This window comes from Octopus bimaculoides, chromosome 11, assembly GCF_046866305.1.
Source record: "Octopus bimaculoides isolate indiv1 chromosome 11, ASM4686630v1, whole genome shotgun sequence".
NCBI classification, from domain to species: Eukaryota; Metazoa; Mollusca; class Cephalopoda; order Octopoda; family Octopodidae; genus Octopus; species Octopus bimaculoides.
The window spans coordinates 8,329,317-8,349,108 of record NC_142938.1 but is presented as its reverse complement, the minus strand read 5'-3'; the positions used below and the strand labels follow the sequence as shown (position 1 = coordinate 8,349,108).

Genomic DNA, 19,792 nt, shown 5'->3' with positions numbered 1-19,792 from the left:
AAATAAAATTGAACTATATCTGTTGGAGACTCCCTGTTTAGAGACATAAAAAGGGAAAAGATTGAATAATAAAAGTATTATACTTAATATGTAATCGAAAAACGCTTTTATTTCCTACTTATCAATAGCTCCACCGACATTGACTAATTTAAACCCTAATTTAACAGCTGAAGGAAAGATCAATCAGGAACAAGTCAGCTGTTTAAGGGAGGTAACTCAATAGAAGATATAAACAATAAAGGAAAAAGGCGGGAAACGGTGCAAGCCATTAACTAACAAACATGGGGGTGAGTATTACAGTTGTAATTTTTATTAGATTAATTCTAGAGATTCATCTAAATTTGGATATAAATTTTTAATATTCCGTTTTATAATCCTTTATTTTACAATATTTGTAGCTGATAGTTACTTTGTTTCATTACTTGACGTACACATGGTGTTTGGCATTGCTACAAGAAAAATTTACATTGCATTATTTCATTGTTAGAAAAAGTTTTCCTTTATAGTGTGTTATTTCATTGATAAGATTTCCAATATATTATGCAAATACTTTTAAATGTTACATGCTGAAATCCTGTCACTAATGTTTCGAAATGTAACTTTCGCGCGCCAATGTTGACAATAATATAGTAAATTTTGGGACATTTTTTTTATATTGGCTCTATAAATTTATTTCTCTGCAAAATATGCCAAATGTAGAAATGTTGTGATTGATTACGATTCGTCAATGTCATTATTCTTGGGGTTTGTACATCTTATCTCAAATAGTTCCACAAACATCTGCAGATGCAATACGTAGGTTCATTGTCAATGTACTTCGGACTCAGTGGTTGTTTCTGGTCTTACAACATGGCTTAGGTTGAACAAGCTTTGGTTCGTGTCCAAACGGCCTTCTGCTGACCCCACCGATCACTACTTTTCGGCTGCAGCCATCTAGATGCTTTTTCAGCAGCCTCTGCACTGTTCTTGGTGGCTTTTCTGCCACTTCAAATATTTATACAGCCGGAATAGCATAATCAAAATCACGTGTAATAAACTTAGGTTGGACAATGATTTTGAAATGTTTTCGCTGTCGCGTTGCGTTTAAACTGAAGAAGTATCGGCAGGCTTTGAAAATTAACTTGGACCATTCATTATGACGTGAAACAGTAGAAACCAAGGAAACGAATGAAGATCGACGTTGGCACTTTGACAAATAGTACAGAAAATTCCCCAACGAAAGTTGGAGAATATCAACATTTTGGGAAGAATCCTTCAGACCTGGGAGCTGTGCCACTCAGTTGTTCAAGTGATTGAAACAATTTTTCATTGAGATATGTTGTCAATCATTCGTAGGCTTCGTCCGCGAGAGATTTTGACCGTAACGCTTCAAGCTCAAGTAAGCTAACAATCATGCTATATACCTCGTTGCAATACTGAGTTGTTCATCTTGCGTTATCCAAATAGGTTATCTGAGTCGTCGAATATTAAACCAGGTTGTCCGCGTATGTTTTATTGTCGTAGTGCCAACGACGTAGACTGCGTGGAGTCACGAAGGGTTTCTCTCTCTCTCTCTCTTGTCTTTTGTTGAATGTTCTCATTTTAGGAAAATATGAAATCAGAAATCAACCACCGAAACAGCAATCACAGAATTACTTCAACAAGGAAACAAAAATACAAATAAAAAAGGATGAGCATTAAACAACGAAAGAAAGTGGGGGGAGAGAGTAACAGGCTGTGCATCCCAGTCTGAATGGTACCTTCAGCCGCGCGTCGTCGACATAAATAGCAAAGGCACTGCCGCGGAAATGGCCGGTGTCTTTAGCTGCAACAGCTTCCCCCACCTTGCAGAGCTCATTTCTCAGACGAGCTGCTGTTATCCCAATTTTACGGAGGAAATCGGCAATGCGGGGTCCGAGAACATCCGAGTTCTGGATGCGACCAGTACAAGCAAATAGCGGCCAAGTGAAAATTTTCAAATTCGGTGTATTGATGTAATTTTTCAGGCTGAATCTCAAGACCTGGATCTAGTTAGTTTGGTTGCCAGCATTTCAAAAATTAAAGTTTATGGAGAATTTTAAAATTTGGCACATTAATATACTTTTTCAAGCTGAATTTCACTTTTTGTAGAACAATGTTTTTAAAAAGTTATAGAGGTTTAAAGTTTGATCATTTTCACCCAGTCAGGAAACAGGATTTGGAAGCTCAGTCTGTAGGTGACTGCACGTGTTTTTATATGTCCTTATGTTTACAAGGGGACACAGGAAATGCGTCAAGGCCGACAGGAAGCGGTGCAACTTCCCAGGTCTAACCAACAGTAGTAGTATTCCCTTCAGGGGACTGTCACATTAAGTTGACAGCATACAACTACTTCATCGTATCACTACTGCACAAATCTCTCTGAGAGATTTAGAAATGCATTATTTCTAAAGTCCTCTGATGGTGTTCCAACAATGACTATCCCATCTTCTGTTCAAACAGAGGCGTTCCAAGAATGACTTCAGTTTTATACAGAGATAAAGACGTTCCAAATATGACCTACTTGTCTTTTATATAGACGTTGTGTATCTAGGATGACATTACCCAATATAATCTTTTTATAAGACGGTAGGCTTTTAGGAAGATTTGGCTGCTATTTCTAGCATGTCGAACGATCACATAGACGGTCCTTCTTTGGTTCATGTGCACTCATTTGGTGGACAGCAGTTGAGTCATTTGGAATAAATTTGAGAAAGTTGTCAGGTACTCTCGAAGTTGGATTTAAGGGGTCTATTGATGTTTGGGTGTGTGCAGTAGTTTGCTGTACATTTCTATTTGCAATTTGTTTGCAGTACCATTGCTGAAATCAACTTATTCAGTTCAAAGTCTAGAGTTGTCTCCTATTAGTTGCCAGGAAAACGAGAACTTCATGTCATGTCGTCGTCGTCGTTTAACGTCCACTTTTTAAACTTGCATGGGTTGGACGGAATTATTGAGGCAGATTTTCTACGGGTCGATGCCCTTCCTGTTGCCAACCCTCACCTGGTTGCAAATAAGGTGTTATTTCCCCATGACTAGGCAAGCTTTTGCCGAATATTGGAAATGGACAACACTGCTTGTATGACAGTGATGCTCATTTACAACTACTACACAATGTCAAAAACAAGTAGACACTCAACATTTATACATACATGCATATATAACACAGAGAGTTTCAGTTTCCATGCACCAAATCAATTCGCAAGGTTTTGATTAAGCAAATAGAAGACACTTGCTCCAGGTGCCATGCATTGGGACTGAACCTGAAACCATGAGGTTGGGACTCGGTGGCATGTAAAAAGCACCCACTACACTCTTGGAGTGGTTGGCATTAGGAAAGGCATCCAGCTGTAGAAGTACCTTGCCAGATCGGATTGAAGCCTGGTGCAGCCTTCTGGCTTGCCAGCCCTCACTCAAACCGTCCAACCCATGCCAGCAAGGAAAGCATTGTTGTGCCATTCAAGACACGTTATTGTTTATACTTTCTCGAAAGATTTCCAAGGTAATTCTCCACATAGAATTGCATTTTGACATCTTCAGTCTTCTACCTGTTTCACTTATTGGAGTGCAGCCATGCTGGAGCACCACCTTGAAGGAGTACAGAGACATAAACAAACCAACACTGGTTGTCAAATGGTGGGAGGGGAGACACATACACTATGACAACACACTCACACACACAACAGGCTTCTTTCAGTTTCCATCTACTAAATCTACTCAAAGCTTTCATTGGCCTTGCACTATAGTAGAAGACATCTGCCCAAGGTGCCACGCAGTGGGACTGAACCCGGAGCCATGTGGTTGGGAAGCAAGCTTCTTACTGCACAGCTAATGATTGCTGTATTCCAAGAATATCCTAAACACAGGTTGATGTTTTTTTTTTTTTTCTTGTTTCAGAGAAGAACTGCTAAATCAAAAGAAAAAAGACAAAAGAAACTGCAGGTATGGAAGCATGGTGCCAACGCCATTACTGAAAAAGCTGTTTTGTTTATTAAGCGTTTGTTTCTTTCTTTCTCCATATGCTATTGAAATTCACAAATTTAACAGCCCCCCCCCCCTCCCCCAGTTTTTTGTGTTTTTGTTTATATCGCGAAATCGTGATGGCACCTGTAGCAGTGGAGCACTAAGAGCACCATTCGAGTGTGATCATTGTCAGAGTAGCTGGTGGCACATAATAGCACCTTCTGAGCATGATCGTTACCAGCACTGGCATCGGCCATATTCAGATGGTGCTTTTTATGTGCTATTGGCACAGGGAGCCAGTCAGGCAGCACTGGCAACGACCCACACATGAATGGTGCTTATTGCGTGCCACCAGCACGGGTGCCAGTCAGGCGGCACTGGCATCAGCCACGACTACAATTTCCATTTTTTATTGTGATTTGATTTTTGATTTTAACATAATCAAACAATATCGTGAAGTTCTATAACAGGAGTTCTCAACCATTTTCTATTGATAGACACTTTTGACTACTATTTTATTCTGGTGGACCCCCCCCCCCCCCCCTAGCCATTTGATGTTTAAAAACTAGTTTTGTAGAGACTTTTTTCTTCTTATTTCGTTTTTCACCCATTAACTTGTGTTGGTTGAACTTTGTAAAATGTTAGAGAAAGGAACCTAGATGTTTCTTGCAATACACGCCAATACATATATCTAGAGCAAAATTTTTTCAGAGGCCCTTAACATACTATTGTGGATCTTCAAAAATCTTATATGGACCCTGGTTGAGAACCCCTGATCTATAAATTTATGCATTAAAAGATATATCAGTAAACAGTTATCTTAATCCTTGAGCATTCAAATTACTCTGCCAAATGTATTGCTTGTTTATTCACATTGTTTTGAATTAATCATTTATTACCTTGTAGCTTTGGGATATCAATGATGTGGGTGTCTATTTTAAGAATGACATTGCTGGATAGGTGAGAGAGGCCACACCTGGCCAGTTTGAACAGAAAACAGGTAGACTATTTTGGCTGGATATGATCCGTTTAAACACTAATGAGTTAAAGTGAAATAACCTTAGTAAATAGCTGTGATTGTTACACTTTTATCTTTTACATGTTCCAGACCAAAGGCTGTGGATAGGATATGGTGGGGTACTATCAGTAATCCTTTTTCTGTTTTTTTTACTAGGTTTAAATGTTTATCGGTATTATGAAAATAGACATACACATAATCTTGGATGAAGGGGAAGTAGATTTTCAAATATGCTGGCTTACACCATAGTATTTCCATGGATCCTGCTTGTTTGTAATATTCTGAAGAGAAATGGCTACAACTGATTATTAATACAAACCAACAAGGAAGCCACTACATGATTGTTCAGTCTGTGAGAAATAATAGCTTAAATGTACCTCAAACTACACTATATCTTTAAACTGATGCAATGATCACAGCAGAAATGCATTTGATCATCAGCTTGTTCAGTTATGGCTGGTTGGGAGCTAAATACCATCAATTAGATCAGGGAAATGTCAGTGTATGTGTAGCAGCTTCTAGCTTGTGAATGTGTGTGTGTGTAAGGCATGAATGCTGCAGTTATAAATACAAGTTGGGCTGAAAACTTGTTCAGCACCCCTCGCATAATTTTCTAGTCTAATGACAATGATAGTGGTGAAAATAAGACAGCAAGGTTTTGGTTTGTAAACTTAGGAATTGACTTTTTTTTTTTTCTTTTTTGATATTTTTAGGAAATTTCTCGTTTAAAAGCGTCAATTGCGAAAGTTGAAGCTGCTAATAAGGTATGTTATTAAATTTGTTGCACTAGCAATTTTCAGAATTAAGTTATTCTTTTACTGTGTCTGTTGCAATAAAATGCATGGCTCTGTGACTAATACACTTGCTTCCCGGCCATGTGTTCTTGGTTTCGATTCTACTGTGTTGCAACTTGGTTGAGTGCCTTCTTCAGTAGCCCCAGGCCAACTAAAGCCTTGTGGGGGAATATGATAGATGGAAACTGAAGGAAGTCCATTGTGTATGTGTTTGTATGTACTCTAGATATCATGTGATAGTTGTAAATGAGTACCACCACCATACAAGCAAAGTCGCTCATTTCCAGTCTTCCATGAAAAACATATCTAGCCATAGGAAAATATTACCTTGCTTGGAAACAGGTGAAGATTGACAACAGGAAGGACATCTGGCTGTAAAAAATCTGCCTGAATAAATTACCTGATCCATGCAAGCATGGAAAAGTGGATATGAAATGGTGAAGTTTAGCAAGAAATTTGATCTGAGGTCATGTTTTAAAATTAAAACTTTTCTAATTTTTCTTTCTTATTCATCTCTAATATTGCAGCTGGAAGACCCTCTGTCTATGTTGATGCCATTCAAAAAGTTTGAAAGAAATGGGTATGTTTAAATTTAGGTTTATAAGTTTATTATAATTTTTAGCTATATATCTGACTGTTGTGTATGTGTGTTTTCAGTTATCTAAGTAGTGACATATTAATGTTCTGCTTACTCCTCAGAGTGGAGGCGTAATGGCCCAGTGGTTAGGGCAGCGGACTCGCAGTCATAGGATCACGGTTTCGATTCCCAGACCGGGCGTTGTGAGTGTTTATTGAGTGAAAACACCTAAAAGCTCCACGAGGCTCCGGCAGGGGATGGTGGCAAACCCTGCTGTACTCTTTCACCACAACTTTCTCTCACTCTTACTTCCTGTTTCTGTTGTGCCTGTAATTCAAAAGGGTCAGCCTTGTCACACTGTGTCACGCTGAATATCCCTGAGAACTAAGTTACGGGTACACGTGTCCGTGGAGTGCTCAGCCACTTGCACGTTAATTTCACGAGCAGGCTGTTCCGTTGATCGGATCAACTGGAACCCTCGACGTCGTAAGCGACGGAGTGCCAACAACAACAACAGATCAATCTTTAGTGAAGGCAAACAAAATATTGATAAAATTGTCATATATAAAAAACGCATTTTGGAATTGTAATGCTTATTTATTCACATTGTTTTGAATTAGTCATGCATTATCTTTGATTATGGAATTGTTTACCTTCAGTATGACATCGTAGCATAAGTGTAAGTGACTATTTGGCCAGTTTGAACATAAAACAAATAGTATTTTATGGTTGGATATGGCTTTTAAGGTAAACTAGATCAGTGTACTAGTCATAAAAATTAATTGTTTGTTGGGTATTTATCAGTTGGCATTAGGAAGATCATCCTGCCATAGAAACTATGCCAAAGCTGATACTGAGGCCTGATGCAACTCTGCAGCTTCTTGGACCATATCATATACCATCCAGTCCATGCTGGCCTGAAAAACTGACGTTAACCTGTCTGAGACTGCTGTAGGTTCCATGGCATAAACTTGCTGTTCTAAAAGGGTCTAAATTATAATCTTCCATCAAAATTTGATTCTAATTTATTCCAGACTTCAGCTTAATAATGAGAAAGTTATTTTACTAAATTCTTCATTATTTTAAAAATTGATTGAAAAAAAGGGCAGTATATGTCAACAGAAATATGGTAACAAAAGGGTTAAATGATGAGGATGTCAGCTGAAGAATCCTTTGTTCATATTTCTCAATTGGTCATATTCTGATGCAAGGCTATTTGCACCAGTTTTCTGTGAAGGAAGTAACCATAGAAATGTACCTGGTAGTTTTAAGAGTGCTGATACAGAATTCTATAATTTGAGAACGCCTAGACAATTGTTTTCTACAGTATCAGGAATGTCGTGTCACAACTACCAGAACCTCAAAGCACCAGTAGAAGCAGGGATATTCTAATTAAGTTTGTGGTCATTGTTATGTTTATTTAATACAAAATTTAATGTAATTATTTTAATATTAAAGGCAGTAAGCTGGCAGAATTCTTAGCTTCTCCAGACAAAATGCTTAGCTACATTTCTTCAGTTTTTATGTTCTGAGTTCAAATCCCACTGAAGGTAACTTTTTTCCTTTCATACCTTTGGGATCAATAAAATAAAGTACCAGTCAGGTACTGGGGTTGACGTAACTGACTTCTCCTCGCCGCTCAAAATTGCTTACCTTGTACCCTGTAACAGACTAGCTCCCGGTTCAGGAGTAGTGTTGAGATCTTAGAGTCACTTATACACCACCATGGAAACTGGTTGATTGGCATTATGAATCCTTGGGCTCGAGAAAAATTAATAAACAAAAATAACAATTTTAAACAAAGTCCATCACTGAGATTTTTTTTTTTTCTTTTTACAGATTAGACATTAAAATCGAATGTTCAAAGGTGTCTGAACTTGATAAGGAAACCATTGACTGGGCATTTCAGTTGACGAAATCTAATATGCAGTCATTGTAAGAATTTTTTTTACTATAATATTTCTCTTACGTTTTCTTCTGTTTATTTCTTACTTGTGGTGGGAAAGACATTTACCTAAAACCCAAGAATATGCCTTCAATCTATTATGTATCCTTTGATACCAACCATTCATGGTTCTGTGATATAAATTCCATTTTAAAGTGATCTAAATTAAGAACTTGCATCAAAATATCATGTTAATTTTCGTTGCAAACACTAGGTTAACACTGACAAACTTATTTTAATAAAATCATGATTATTTCCAAAATTTATTGGAACAAAGGCAGTGTATTTTGACATGAATGTGGTAATAGAAAGGTTGAGGTGATGTACATCCAAGTGTAGGAAGAGGAATCTTGCAGGGGTCAAACCTGATTCATTACTATTATAATTATTAAAGGTGGTGAGCTGGACAAAAGGCTTGATGGCATTTTGCATGTCTTTACGTTGTGAGTTGTAATTCTGCCAAATTGTGGTGCTTTCTATGTTCCACCGACACAGGAACCAGTCAGAGAGCACTGGCATCGGCCACATTCGGATGGTGCTTTTTATGTACCACCAGCACAGGAGGCAGCCCTGGCATCGATCATGTTCGGATAGTGCTTTTTATGTGCCGCTGGCACAGGAACCAGTCAGGCAGCCCTGGCATCAATCACTTGTGCATATTTACCCATTTTCCAAAAATTAATTATTGTTTCTTTTTCTTTTTTTCCTTTTTCCACTTACATTAGGTATGAAGCTAGTGATTGGGGATGGAGTGACCGAGAGAAGAAAACTGAAATGACAGAAGACAAAGCATGGTATTTGATAGCAAGAGATTTGGACAGTAAGAAGCCAGTCGCCTGTGTTCATTTTAGGTTCGATTTAGAATGTGATGATGAAGTACTTTATTGGTAAGTTGGTGTTACCGTTATGTTCAATCCACTAGTATCTTTATCTTTTATCTTCTACTTGTTTCAGTCATTGGTTAAAAAGTGTTACCCGACCCCTGGGCTATAGTATATACATATATTTCAGGAGTATGACTTGTCTTATTTTACATCTGCATGATTAAATGTAGCCTCATTTATCACTGATTCATTCATCACTGATCTCGGATAACACACTATGTTCAGCTTTTATAACTTTCTGGGACTCTGTTCCTATGTAAAAGGAATCAACTCAAAGTGGGATTTTGAATATTCATGACTATTCAACTTTTGCTAGTTTCATTAGAATGAATGCATAGTAACTTTTATATATTTATTTCCATTTTTTTTATTGCATATTTTATGTCATTTGTTTTTTTTTTGTTTTTTCAGTTATGAAATCCAAATTATGCCTGAAGCACGACGAAAAGGACTTGGCAAATTCTTAATGCAAATCCTGGAGTTGCTTGCTCATAAGTAAGTATTAGTGGCCCATAAATAGCACCATTTGAGCATAATCGTTAGCGGCGTCGCCTTCTAGCACTTGTGCTGATGGCACATTAGAAAATCATTTGAGCGAGGTCGTTGCCAGTGCTGCTGGACTGGCTCCAGTGCAGGTGGCACATAAAAAACACCATTTTGAGCGTGGCCGTTGCCAGTACCGTGTGACTGGCCCTCGCGCTGGTGGCACGTAAAAGCACCCACTACACTCTCGGAGTGGTTGGCGTTAGGAAGGGCATCCAGCTGTAGAAACTGTGCCAGATCAGATTGGAGTCCGGTGTAGTCATCTAGTTCGCCAGTCCCCAGTCAAATCATCCAACTCATGCTAGCATGGAAAGCGGACATTAAACGATGATGATATATATATATATATATAATTATGCATACATGAGTGATCAAAACAAGAAGAAAGTGTTAATATTTAGTGAGCTCCTGCCTGTGCTGGTAACGGAGGTAATTTCTCTCTAAATGAACTGTTGATCGATGCTTGTGTATGAAGAATGATATTGCATGGTCGTGAGACATAGAAACGTTCCAAAAAAGAATTGTCTCACTCAAATGTTCCATTCTTGGTGTGGTTTCTACAATTGGATCTTTTCTTATTGCCAATCACTTGACCAAGAATTCTTCTATTCTTTTACTTGTTTCACTCACTTGACTGTGGCCATGTTAGAGCACTGCCTTGAAAGGTTTTAGTTGAACAAATTGGACCCCACCCCAAGAGACTTATACAAGGGACTAGTACTTATTCTATCAGTTTCTTCTATTGTTAAGTAACTCAATTATTTCCTATTATTAATTACGTAAAATCTCTTCATTATAGAACAGACATGAAGAAAGTAATGCTGACTATATTTAAACACAATCCTGTTGGAAGAGATTTTTTTGTAAATAAGCTAAAGTAAGTGACTTTTGTTTTTGCCTTCATTTCTTTTCTGTTACTGGACACGTTCCGAAACCATTTTTTGATTTAAAGAGGAAGTAAAACTAACCTTAAGCCTTTTAACTTCTGGATCAGTGTTCCGCAGCCATTTTTGGCTTGTAGACCTCTTTGGTTCCTATTTTACTTGGATGGACCCTCACACCCATTCAATGTTTCAAAAATCTTATAATTTTAGAATTAAATATTATTAGGAATTGTATAAAAAAAATTAATAAAGTGTTTTGTCTATTGTAGAAATATAACCAATTTATTGCTCATAAATTTTAATAAAATCTTTCAAGAACCCCCAAGGGCTTCGTGGACTTTGAGAACCACTGTTCCTGTTCTAGATTATAGACTTAGAATTATCAAATGAATTTAAATCAGTTGTTTTCCAAATTATTACTAATTAGCAAATGAGAAACAGAACTTTTCAGCATGCCCTTGTACATATGCATACAATATATATATATATATCTGATCATGTGTGTGTGTAAAACTATAACCTCTCTCTTTTACAGATACAGTGTTGATGAAATCTCGCCACAAACTCCACTCTTCGAAGAAGAATATTGCTATGAAATACTCAGTAAAATTATGCCAGAAAAAAAACCCTCTGTGGTTGAGAAAGCAACTTAACATTTTATAAATTTGTATATATAGAATATAAATATATATAAATAATGATCATTCAGAATTTTGTGGTTTTTTTTTTGTTTTTTTTTAATTAAAACGAAAGTCAGTTGAAGTTAGTTAAAAATATCAATTTGACTACTGTTAGCTAAATTCTACTTAACGTATTAATTGGGCTGTGATTACTGAGGATATGCAAAGGCTTGAAAGAAATGAAGTTAGCATGCTCTGCTGGGTGGGTAATGTCAGTGTGTATGTATGACAGAGTGTAAATGATGTAAGAGGAAAACTGGGTATAAGAGACATCAATTGTGTGCAAAAGAGAAGAAGACTGTGCTGGTATGGATGAGGACAGCTGCATAAAGAAGTGGAGGGAACCTGTGGCAGGAGTAGACAAAGGAAGACATGGAATGAAGTGGTGAGAAAGGAACATCAGAAGTTAGGCCTCACTGAAGAGTTGACAAGGGTCTGGGACTTCTGGCGATTTGCTGTGCTTGAAAAGACATGTCAGGCTAAGTAAAACTGACCATCCATCCACACGTATAGGTATGTCCTTTATGGTCATGCTCCCCCACACACACACTCACTCTCTCACTCAACCAAGAGGTCCTTGCCATGCAAGCTCACAGTAGCTGATGCCACATATAAAGCATCTGTGCCGGTGTCACATAAGAAACCCCCAATCCAGTGTTTCAAGAAAAGCACCCAGTACACTCCATAAAGTGGTTAGCATTAAGAAAGGCATCCAGCCATAGAAACCATGTCAAAACAGACAATTGGAGCCTGGTGTGGCTTGCCAGCTCCTGTCAAACTGTCCAACCCATGTCAGCATGGAAAACAGACATTAAATGCTGATGATGGTAACAGTTAACAGATTGGTTACAACTTTCCACTGAACTGTAAATGGTACTCATTAACAATTATTATATGATGCCTAGGCAAGGGTACACAGAAACAGACACACATGATGGACTCCTTTCAGTTTCTGTCTATCAAATCCAATCAAGGTTTTGCTTGGCCAGGGGCTACAGTAGATGACACTTGCCCAAAGTGCTATGCAGTGGAACTGAACTAGAAACCAAGTGATTGGGAAGCAAGCTTCTTAAACCACACAGCCATGCTGATTTATTAAAAAATAATTCAGATAAAATATTTTACCTGTAGAGAATCTTCATTGTTTTATGATCCATCCTGTTGAGGACAACTTTACCTTTCCTCCTTTCAGGGTTGATAAAATATCAAACCATCAGTACTGGGGTGATTGTCTATCCTGTCCCTGCCAATCAGCAGAAACCATTATTTTCAATCAAGAAAGCAAAGCCAAGACATCAATGGAAAAGTGCATTTATTTCATATTTACATGTCATAACAAAGAAATGAAAAGGATTTTCTTTTTTTTCCTTTCATTTGTTTTACAAAATTATTTTCTGCTTGTAAAGCCCTATTTACATTCAAATAAATTTTGTTCAGCCAAACCAGAACACCTTTCTATGTTTCTTTGTGGTATATTGCAATGCTAGTAGATATGCATTGTTCCATCATTGGAGGCAAGCAGTGGACTGTCTGAGTCATTAGCTCGCTTGGCAAAATGCTTAATGAAGTTTTGTCTGTCTGTACATTCTGAGTTCAAATTTTAAAATATGGTGTGTGTGTTTGTGTATCCTATTTAATGACTGCAGTTCTCTCATTTCAGTTTTGAAAATATAAAACATGTTTTTGTGTCTGGTTTGCAAGATTCTTTATGTGAATTTGTGTGTTGAAACAAATTTTGCTGTGTCTAGAGAGTCATTATGCTAATATGATTAACACATGCACTGGTTCAATTCCACTCCTTTTATTATTAGTCAATTGGTTAAATATCCAACTAAATTAGTTAGTTGGATATTTAACTAATTGACTCATAATAAAGGAGTGGAATTGAACCAGTGTGTGTGTTAATAATATTAGCATAATGACCCTCCCTAGACAATAAAACATGCTTGTGTAGTAACAATCAACACTGTCATCACCATAGCCATTATTATTGTAAACAGATTGAACTGGACACGTTTTCAGATAAGGTTCATAGCGGAGATAGCTGAGGTGATTAGAATAATAGTGGTGGTGGTGGTGGTGACTTGTGGTTGTGATGAAAGTTCCGGTAGTAGTATTGGTAATTATAAGTAATGCTGATATTTATGGTTTGTAATCAGGACTTCACACTCCACACACACACCCATCCCCAACCCCTAAAATGTGTGTACGTTACGTGTTTTTAATTCCCTCCACTAAATAAAAAAAACATTAATGAATACTTTTCTTTGATTCTTTTATTTGTTCAAGTCATTTGACTGCGGCCATGCTGGAGCACTGCCTTGAAGATTTTTAGTAGCTGAACAAATAGACTCCAAATAGACTTATTTTTTAAGCCTAGTACTCGTTCTATTGGTTTCTTTTGCTGAACTGCTAAGTTACAGGGACATAAAGACACCTACACCAGTTATCAAGTGATGATGGGCGGGGAGGACAGACACAAGACACACACATAGATATATACATAAACATATGTGCCAGGTTCCATAGTCTGTTTTGGCTTGGTTTCTACAGCTGGATACCCTTCCTAATGCCAACCACTACAGAGTGTATTAGCCTCTTTCTACATGGTGCCATCACCAGTGGTTTTTACGTGGCACCAGCATCAGTGCTTTCTGTCATAAGAATTTACAAACTTTTGAGAGAATGTGAAGTAATCCATTTTCAGAATAGTAGATCTCGAAGCACACACAAAGCTATGAATAAATAGCATGTAAATATTTGACTTCTTCAATCAAAAGGATTTTCCAACCCAATCTTTACATGCTATTTTTTATACAACTTGAAAACAGCCAGCTGGCAGAATTATTAGCATGCCTGACGAAATGTTTAGCAGTATTTCACCCGTCGCTATGTTGAGTTCAAATTCCGCCAAGCTCAACGTAGCCTTTCATCCTTTCAGGGTCGATAAACTAAATACCAATTGAGTACTGGGGTCGATGTGATCAACTGTCCCCCTCCCCACAAAATCAAGGCCGTGTGCCTATAGTAGAAAGGATTACTTACATAACCTGAAGGCAGGGAGCTGGTAGAATCATTAGCACTCTGGGCCGAATGCTTATTGGTACTTTGTCTGTTTTTATGCTCTGAGTTCAAATTCCACCAAGGAACTGCCTTTCATCCTTTCAGGGTCAATAAGTACCAGTGAAATACTGGGTTTTTGTAATCTACTAGTTCCTTCCTCCAAAATTTCATGGCCTTGTACCTTCAGTAGAAAGAATTATTTATACAGCTTATGATGGCAAGCTAGCAGAATCATCAGCACGCCAGACAAAATTCATTGTGATGTTTCTTCCAGCTTTATGTTCTGAGTTCAAGTTCTGCCGAGGTTGATTTTACCTTTCGTCCTTTTGGAATCATTAAAATAAGTACCAGTTGAGCACTGACTAGTCCCCTCTTTCCCAAATTTTCCTATAGAACAAAGGATTATTTATATAGCTTTACATGCTCTGAGATCCAGCATTAAAAAGAAAATGAATTATACTATTTGATATTTAAAAGATAAGAGTTTTTGCTTGAAGCTTTATCTCATATGGCGTGCCATAAAAAAAAGATAAATGAATAAAACTGATAATGAAAAAATGTGAAATTTAATCAAATAATTTAATCAAATAACCTTCACTGATCTGTAGTAAGCATGTAGTATTTTTAAGCATTATTCTATTTACAAAACAAAATGCCATGTGAGCAGGAAACATTTGGTACAAGTTTCTCTAGCATATAAATACATTGAAAATAAATACAAAGTAAATTTACTTGAATAATTAATAAATTTTCATGATTAAATTAGAGTTTCTTTGCAAAGTGTAGGGTTGGTGGGTATATGAAAATTTAAAAAAAACGACTAATTTAAAATAACTCCATGATTTAGTACGAAAAGAAATTATCTCATTCGTCAAAAACTGTTGGAATTACTCTTTTACTTGTTTCAGTCATTTGACTGTGGCCATGCTGGAGCACCACCTTTAGTCAAACAAATCGACCCCCAGGACTTATTCTTTGTAAGCCTAGTACTTGTTCTATCAATCTCTTTTGCCAAACCGCTAAGTTACAGGGACTTAAACACACCAACATCGGTTGTTAAGCAATAGTGCGGGGCCAAACACAGACACACAAACATATAAACATATATATACACACACACACAGATATATATATATATATATATGTATATCATCGTCATTTAACGTCCGCTCACTCCATCGAAATTTCTGGTCTTGTGCCAAAATTCAAAACTGATATTATTTCCTGATTTAATGTTATTGAAAGAAGGAGTATGCAGCTGCAAAATTCTATAAACAAGACTCTCTCTTTAATGTAGTTCTATAAGAAGACACTTGCCCAAAATTCTACACAGTGGGACTGAACCTGAGACCATGTGGTTGCAAAGTGCACTGCTTGACCACAAAGCCATGCCTTTCTGGTGAATAATATTTGGATATCTCCAGCAAATACCAACAACACATGTTACCAGTGTTACATCATAAATGTTTTTGTCCAATCAATTTCAGTAACATAAATTAAAAAATAAATTAACTAATTTCAATCAGATAATTTATCAACAGTACTAGAAACCCAAGCTAGGGGATTTTTTTTTTCCCCCCCCATTTCAGTTTCCAAAACATAAATAATATAAATTTCTTTTTATTATCATCAACATTATCAGTATCATTATCATGATCAATATTACCATCATTATTATTATTATTATTATTATTATTATTATTATTATTATTATTATTATTATTATTATTATTATTATTATTATTATTATTATTATTATTATTATTATTATTATTGTTGTTGATGTTGTTGTTGTTGTTGTTGTTATCATCATCGTTATTGTAAATAAATAGAAACAGACACGTATTTTTTGATAAGGTTTGTAACAGTTCTGAGTTCTGGGAGCAATAGTGATAGTGAAGATTTTGTTGTGGTTCTGATAATGAAGGTTACAGCCATGTTGACAGTGAATAATGGTTGTGTTGATTTAAAACATTTAAATATTTTTTTTTAACAGGTATTCCATCAGTTATGAGGTGAAGCGTTCCAATTGATCCGATCAACAGAAAAAGCTACTTGTGAAATTAATGTGAAAGTGGCTGAGCACTCCGCAGACTTGCATACCCTCAACATAGTTCTCAGGGAGATTCAGCATCACACAGAATGTGACGAGGCTGGCCCTTTGAAGTACAGGTACTACTCATTTTTGCCAGCTGAGTGGACTGGAGCAACGGGAAATAAAGTGTCTTGCTCAAGGACACAACGCACCACTGGATAATGTTGATTAAATGTATAGTATATGATCATGGTTAACTTTGCCTTTAGGAGTCAATAAAATAAGCTACAGTTGAGCAGTGGTCAATGTATTCATTTTCCCCCTTTCCTTAAATCCTTGACCTTGTAACAAAATCGGAAAGGATTATTTTCCTCCTCTGTTGCTTAGTGATAGGAGCCAAAGAAAGGCTCAGTGACATACCTAAAACAAGATGCCATAGAATTAATGAAATATAAACTCAAGTGCATTTCTTTGGCTAGACATAAAAATGTTTTACAATTAAAATATAAGACCAATCACTTGAAAATGATAAAGCTTATCTCTTGTGGCATGTCACATATAAAAATTTTAAAAAATAAACATAATGGAAAAAATAAGTAGTAAATGGGGAAAATGGATTAATGGGGAAAATGGATTAATGGGGAAAATGGATTAATCAAAACTTTTTTTAGCCAGCATTGCTCTGATAATCATTAGTAAGCATGGAGTATATTTTTAAGCATTATCCTTTAAGGGAACAAAATGCCATGTGAACAGAAAATGTTTGGTAATTTCTCAAACATGACATTAATAAATAAATACGGTTTTCCTCTGTATAAAAGATGCATGGGCATATTAGATGGCTTCCTTGGTCGTTCCAACTGTTGAACATAGAGTTCCGCATTGACCGTTTCGTTCCGTTCAAACAATTTGTAATAGATAATCCCTTCCCAGTCCCACCATACGCACAATATCGTTTTACGTGGATGAAGATCTTATTTCATCAAGGTGTCGCTTGTTTACCAGGGATAAGCCATTCCTTACGCTGCTTCATATTGATGTACAGGCACCATTTTTCGTCGCCAGTAACGATTTGGTAAAGAAATCATTGCCTGTGTCCATGAGTTGAGCAGTGACGAGCAAGCAAACCAATGGAGATTTTGGCTCGTTGATTTTTGTTGTTGTCACTTAAAGCATGCGGAACACATGCTCCATATTTCTGAACCTTTCCCATCGAGTGAAGATGCTTCTCTATAGCCGCGTGGGAGCATTCCATTTTCTCTGCCAGTTCCCTTGTCATTTGACGAGAATTTTCATGCAAAAGTTGGTTTAATCGCTCTTCATCGAACTCAACCGGTCAACCAGAATGAGGTGCGTCTTTGAGGTCAAATTTTCCATTTTTGAACTTGGCATACCAATCATGAACAGTTCTTTCAGCTATGGCACCCTCTCCATACACAGCACAAATGTCGCGAGCAGCTTTTGTGGCCTTAGAACCTTGATTAAAAGCAAAAAGAAGGAGGTGTCGAGAATGCTCGTTTTTCTTAACTTGACATTCCATTTTAATGATCTGAAAATAAACAAAAATTAACTAAAAGTAACTAGAAAAAAAAAAAAGATTCCAAAATGATTCAAAAATAGAATTCTCGAAAAAAATAGATCCAAAATTTAAAAATGCAATAAATTCCAAAATTTAAAAAAACGGTGGGAACTTAGTTGCCAACCCAATATGGCCTTCACTTTCTTGCTCCATATACACTTAACCATTGCAACACAAGGACCTGATATAAGTAGGCTTTATAGTCTTTAATGATAAGGTTGGTAATTTAAAATAGCAAAGCCTTATCTCTTGTCACCGGTCACATAAAAAAATGAAAAAAAATGTGATTTTAATCAAATATTTTTGTCAGCATTGCTGTGATAATCTTCACTGATCTATAGTAAACATGAAGTATTTTTAAGCATTATTCTTGTTCTCAAACAAAATGCCATGTGAACAGAAAACCTTTGGTAATTCCTCAAACACAATATGAATAAATGAAAAAATATACAATAAATGTTTTTACTCGAATTAACAATAAATATTCTTGATTAAGTTAGATATTCTTCAACAATAGAAAAGAAATTACCCCAATTGTCAACGTCTGTTGGAAACAGTCAATATTTTCAGTCTTAAAATGAGAAATTCAAGATGATGCAAGCCTGAGAGCAAGGAGAGACACAGATTCTTTTGAATCAAGAGCCTGTTGAAAACACCGTCAATCTTGCCTACCAAGGTAGCTTTATTGCTAGAGGGGGGGATACTGAGGCAGATGTCAATTGCAGAACTAGTGCTGCCCTTGTGGCGAAATTTGAAATCATTATTATTATTATTATCATTATTGGACACTAAACTCCGCTTGCAAAGACTTTGCTGAGTCAAGTGAAATCGAAATCGAACTAAATTCGATGACTGGCACCCATGCCAACGTCATCTCCTTCATTGGACACGAAACTCAGCTTGCAAAGACTTATTGGGGCAAGTGAAAGCGAAATCGGGATAGCACCTGTGCCCAGCGTCGCCTTTCTGGCACTTGTGCCCGTGACATGTTTAAGGATTTTCGAGCGAGATCATTGCCAGTGCCCCTGGACTGGCTCTTGTGCAGGTGGCACATAAAATACACCATTTTGAGTGTGGCCGTTGCCAGTACCGCCTGACTGGCCTTCGTGCAGGTGGCACGTAAAAAAACACCATTTTGAGCGTGGCCGTTGCCAGTACCGCCTGACTGGCCTTCGTGCAGGTGGCATGTAAAAGCACCCACTACACTCTCAGAGTGGTTGGCGTTAGGAAGGGCATCCAGCTGTAGAAACTCTGCCAAATCAGATTGGAGCCTGGTGCAGCCATCTGGTTCGCCAGTTTTCAGTCAAATCGTCCAACCCATGCTAGCATGGAAAGCGGACGTTAAACGATGATGAAGGCAACCAGCTGGCAGAATCGTTAGTGCACTGCACAAAATGCTTAGCAACATTTCCTCCCTTTTTACATTGTGAGTTCAGATGCTGCTTTCATCTTTTCAGGGTTAATAAAATAAGTATCAGTTGACAACTGGGATCAATGTAATCAACTTACTCCAACCCCTAAAATTGCTGGCCTTGTGCCAAAATTTGAAGCCATCATTATAATTATTAAGAAGGCTGTGAGCCAGCAGAATCGTTAGCGAGCTGGACAGTATTTGCAGCATTTCTTCTGGTTTTATACTCTGGATTCAAACGCCACCAAGGTCTTCTTTGCTTTTTATCTTTTTAGGGGATGATCAAATAAGTAACAGTTGAATAGTCGACCTTGGCAGGATTTGAACATGGAACATAGTAATGGGTGAAATACTGCTAAGCATTTCGTCCAGCTTGCAAGCAATTCCGCCAGGTTGATGTAATTGATTCAATTCTTCCC

The 19,792-nt window shown here is 37.2% G+C and overlaps 1 protein-coding gene across 3 annotated transcripts; it reads left to right on the top strand.

Moving 5' to 3' along the window:
* Positions 1-148: 148 nt before the first annotated feature.
* Positions 149-11,309, top strand: LOC106880900 (N-alpha-acetyltransferase 40). Of its 3 annotated transcripts, none has more exons than XM_052971480.2 (9): positions 149-287; positions 3,895-3,939; positions 5,692-5,742; positions 6,300-6,352; positions 8,189-8,284; positions 9,020-9,181; positions 9,590-9,673; positions 10,521-10,598; positions 11,141-11,309. In XM_052971480.2, exons 1-9 carry the CDS (start codon positions 282-284, stop codon positions 11,256-11,258), a joined length of 693 nt encoding a protein of 230 aa, XP_052827440.1. In that variant the 5' UTR covers positions 149-281; the 3' UTR covers positions 11,259-11,309. The 3 variants fall into 3 exon arrangements, with proteins under 3 accessions (XP_052827440.1, XP_014786547.1, XP_014786549.1); XM_014931061.3 differs by lacking the exon at positions 149-287 and adding an exon at positions 1,172-1,378; XM_014931063.3 differs by lacking the exons at positions 149-287; positions 8,189-8,284 and adding an exon at positions 1,172-1,378.
* Positions 11,310-19,792: the final 8,483 nt, after the last annotated feature.

What these genes read in the sequence shown, in the direction of transcription:
- LOC106880900 (XM_014931061.3), top strand. Translation starts at nt 1,316, where the DNA reads ATGTTGTCAATCATTCGTAGGCTTCGTCCGCGAGAGATTTTGACCGTA. An exon ending in AAGTTGAAGCTGCTAATAAG is followed by an intron (nt 5,743 to 6,299) that starts GTATGTTATTAA and finishes CTAATATTGCAG; the next exon opens with CTGGAAGACCCTCTGTCTAT. An exon ending in GATGATGAAGTACTTTATTG is followed by an intron (nt 9,182 to 9,589) that starts GTAAGTTGGTGT and finishes TTGTTTTTTCAG; the next exon opens with TTATGAAATCCAAATTATGC.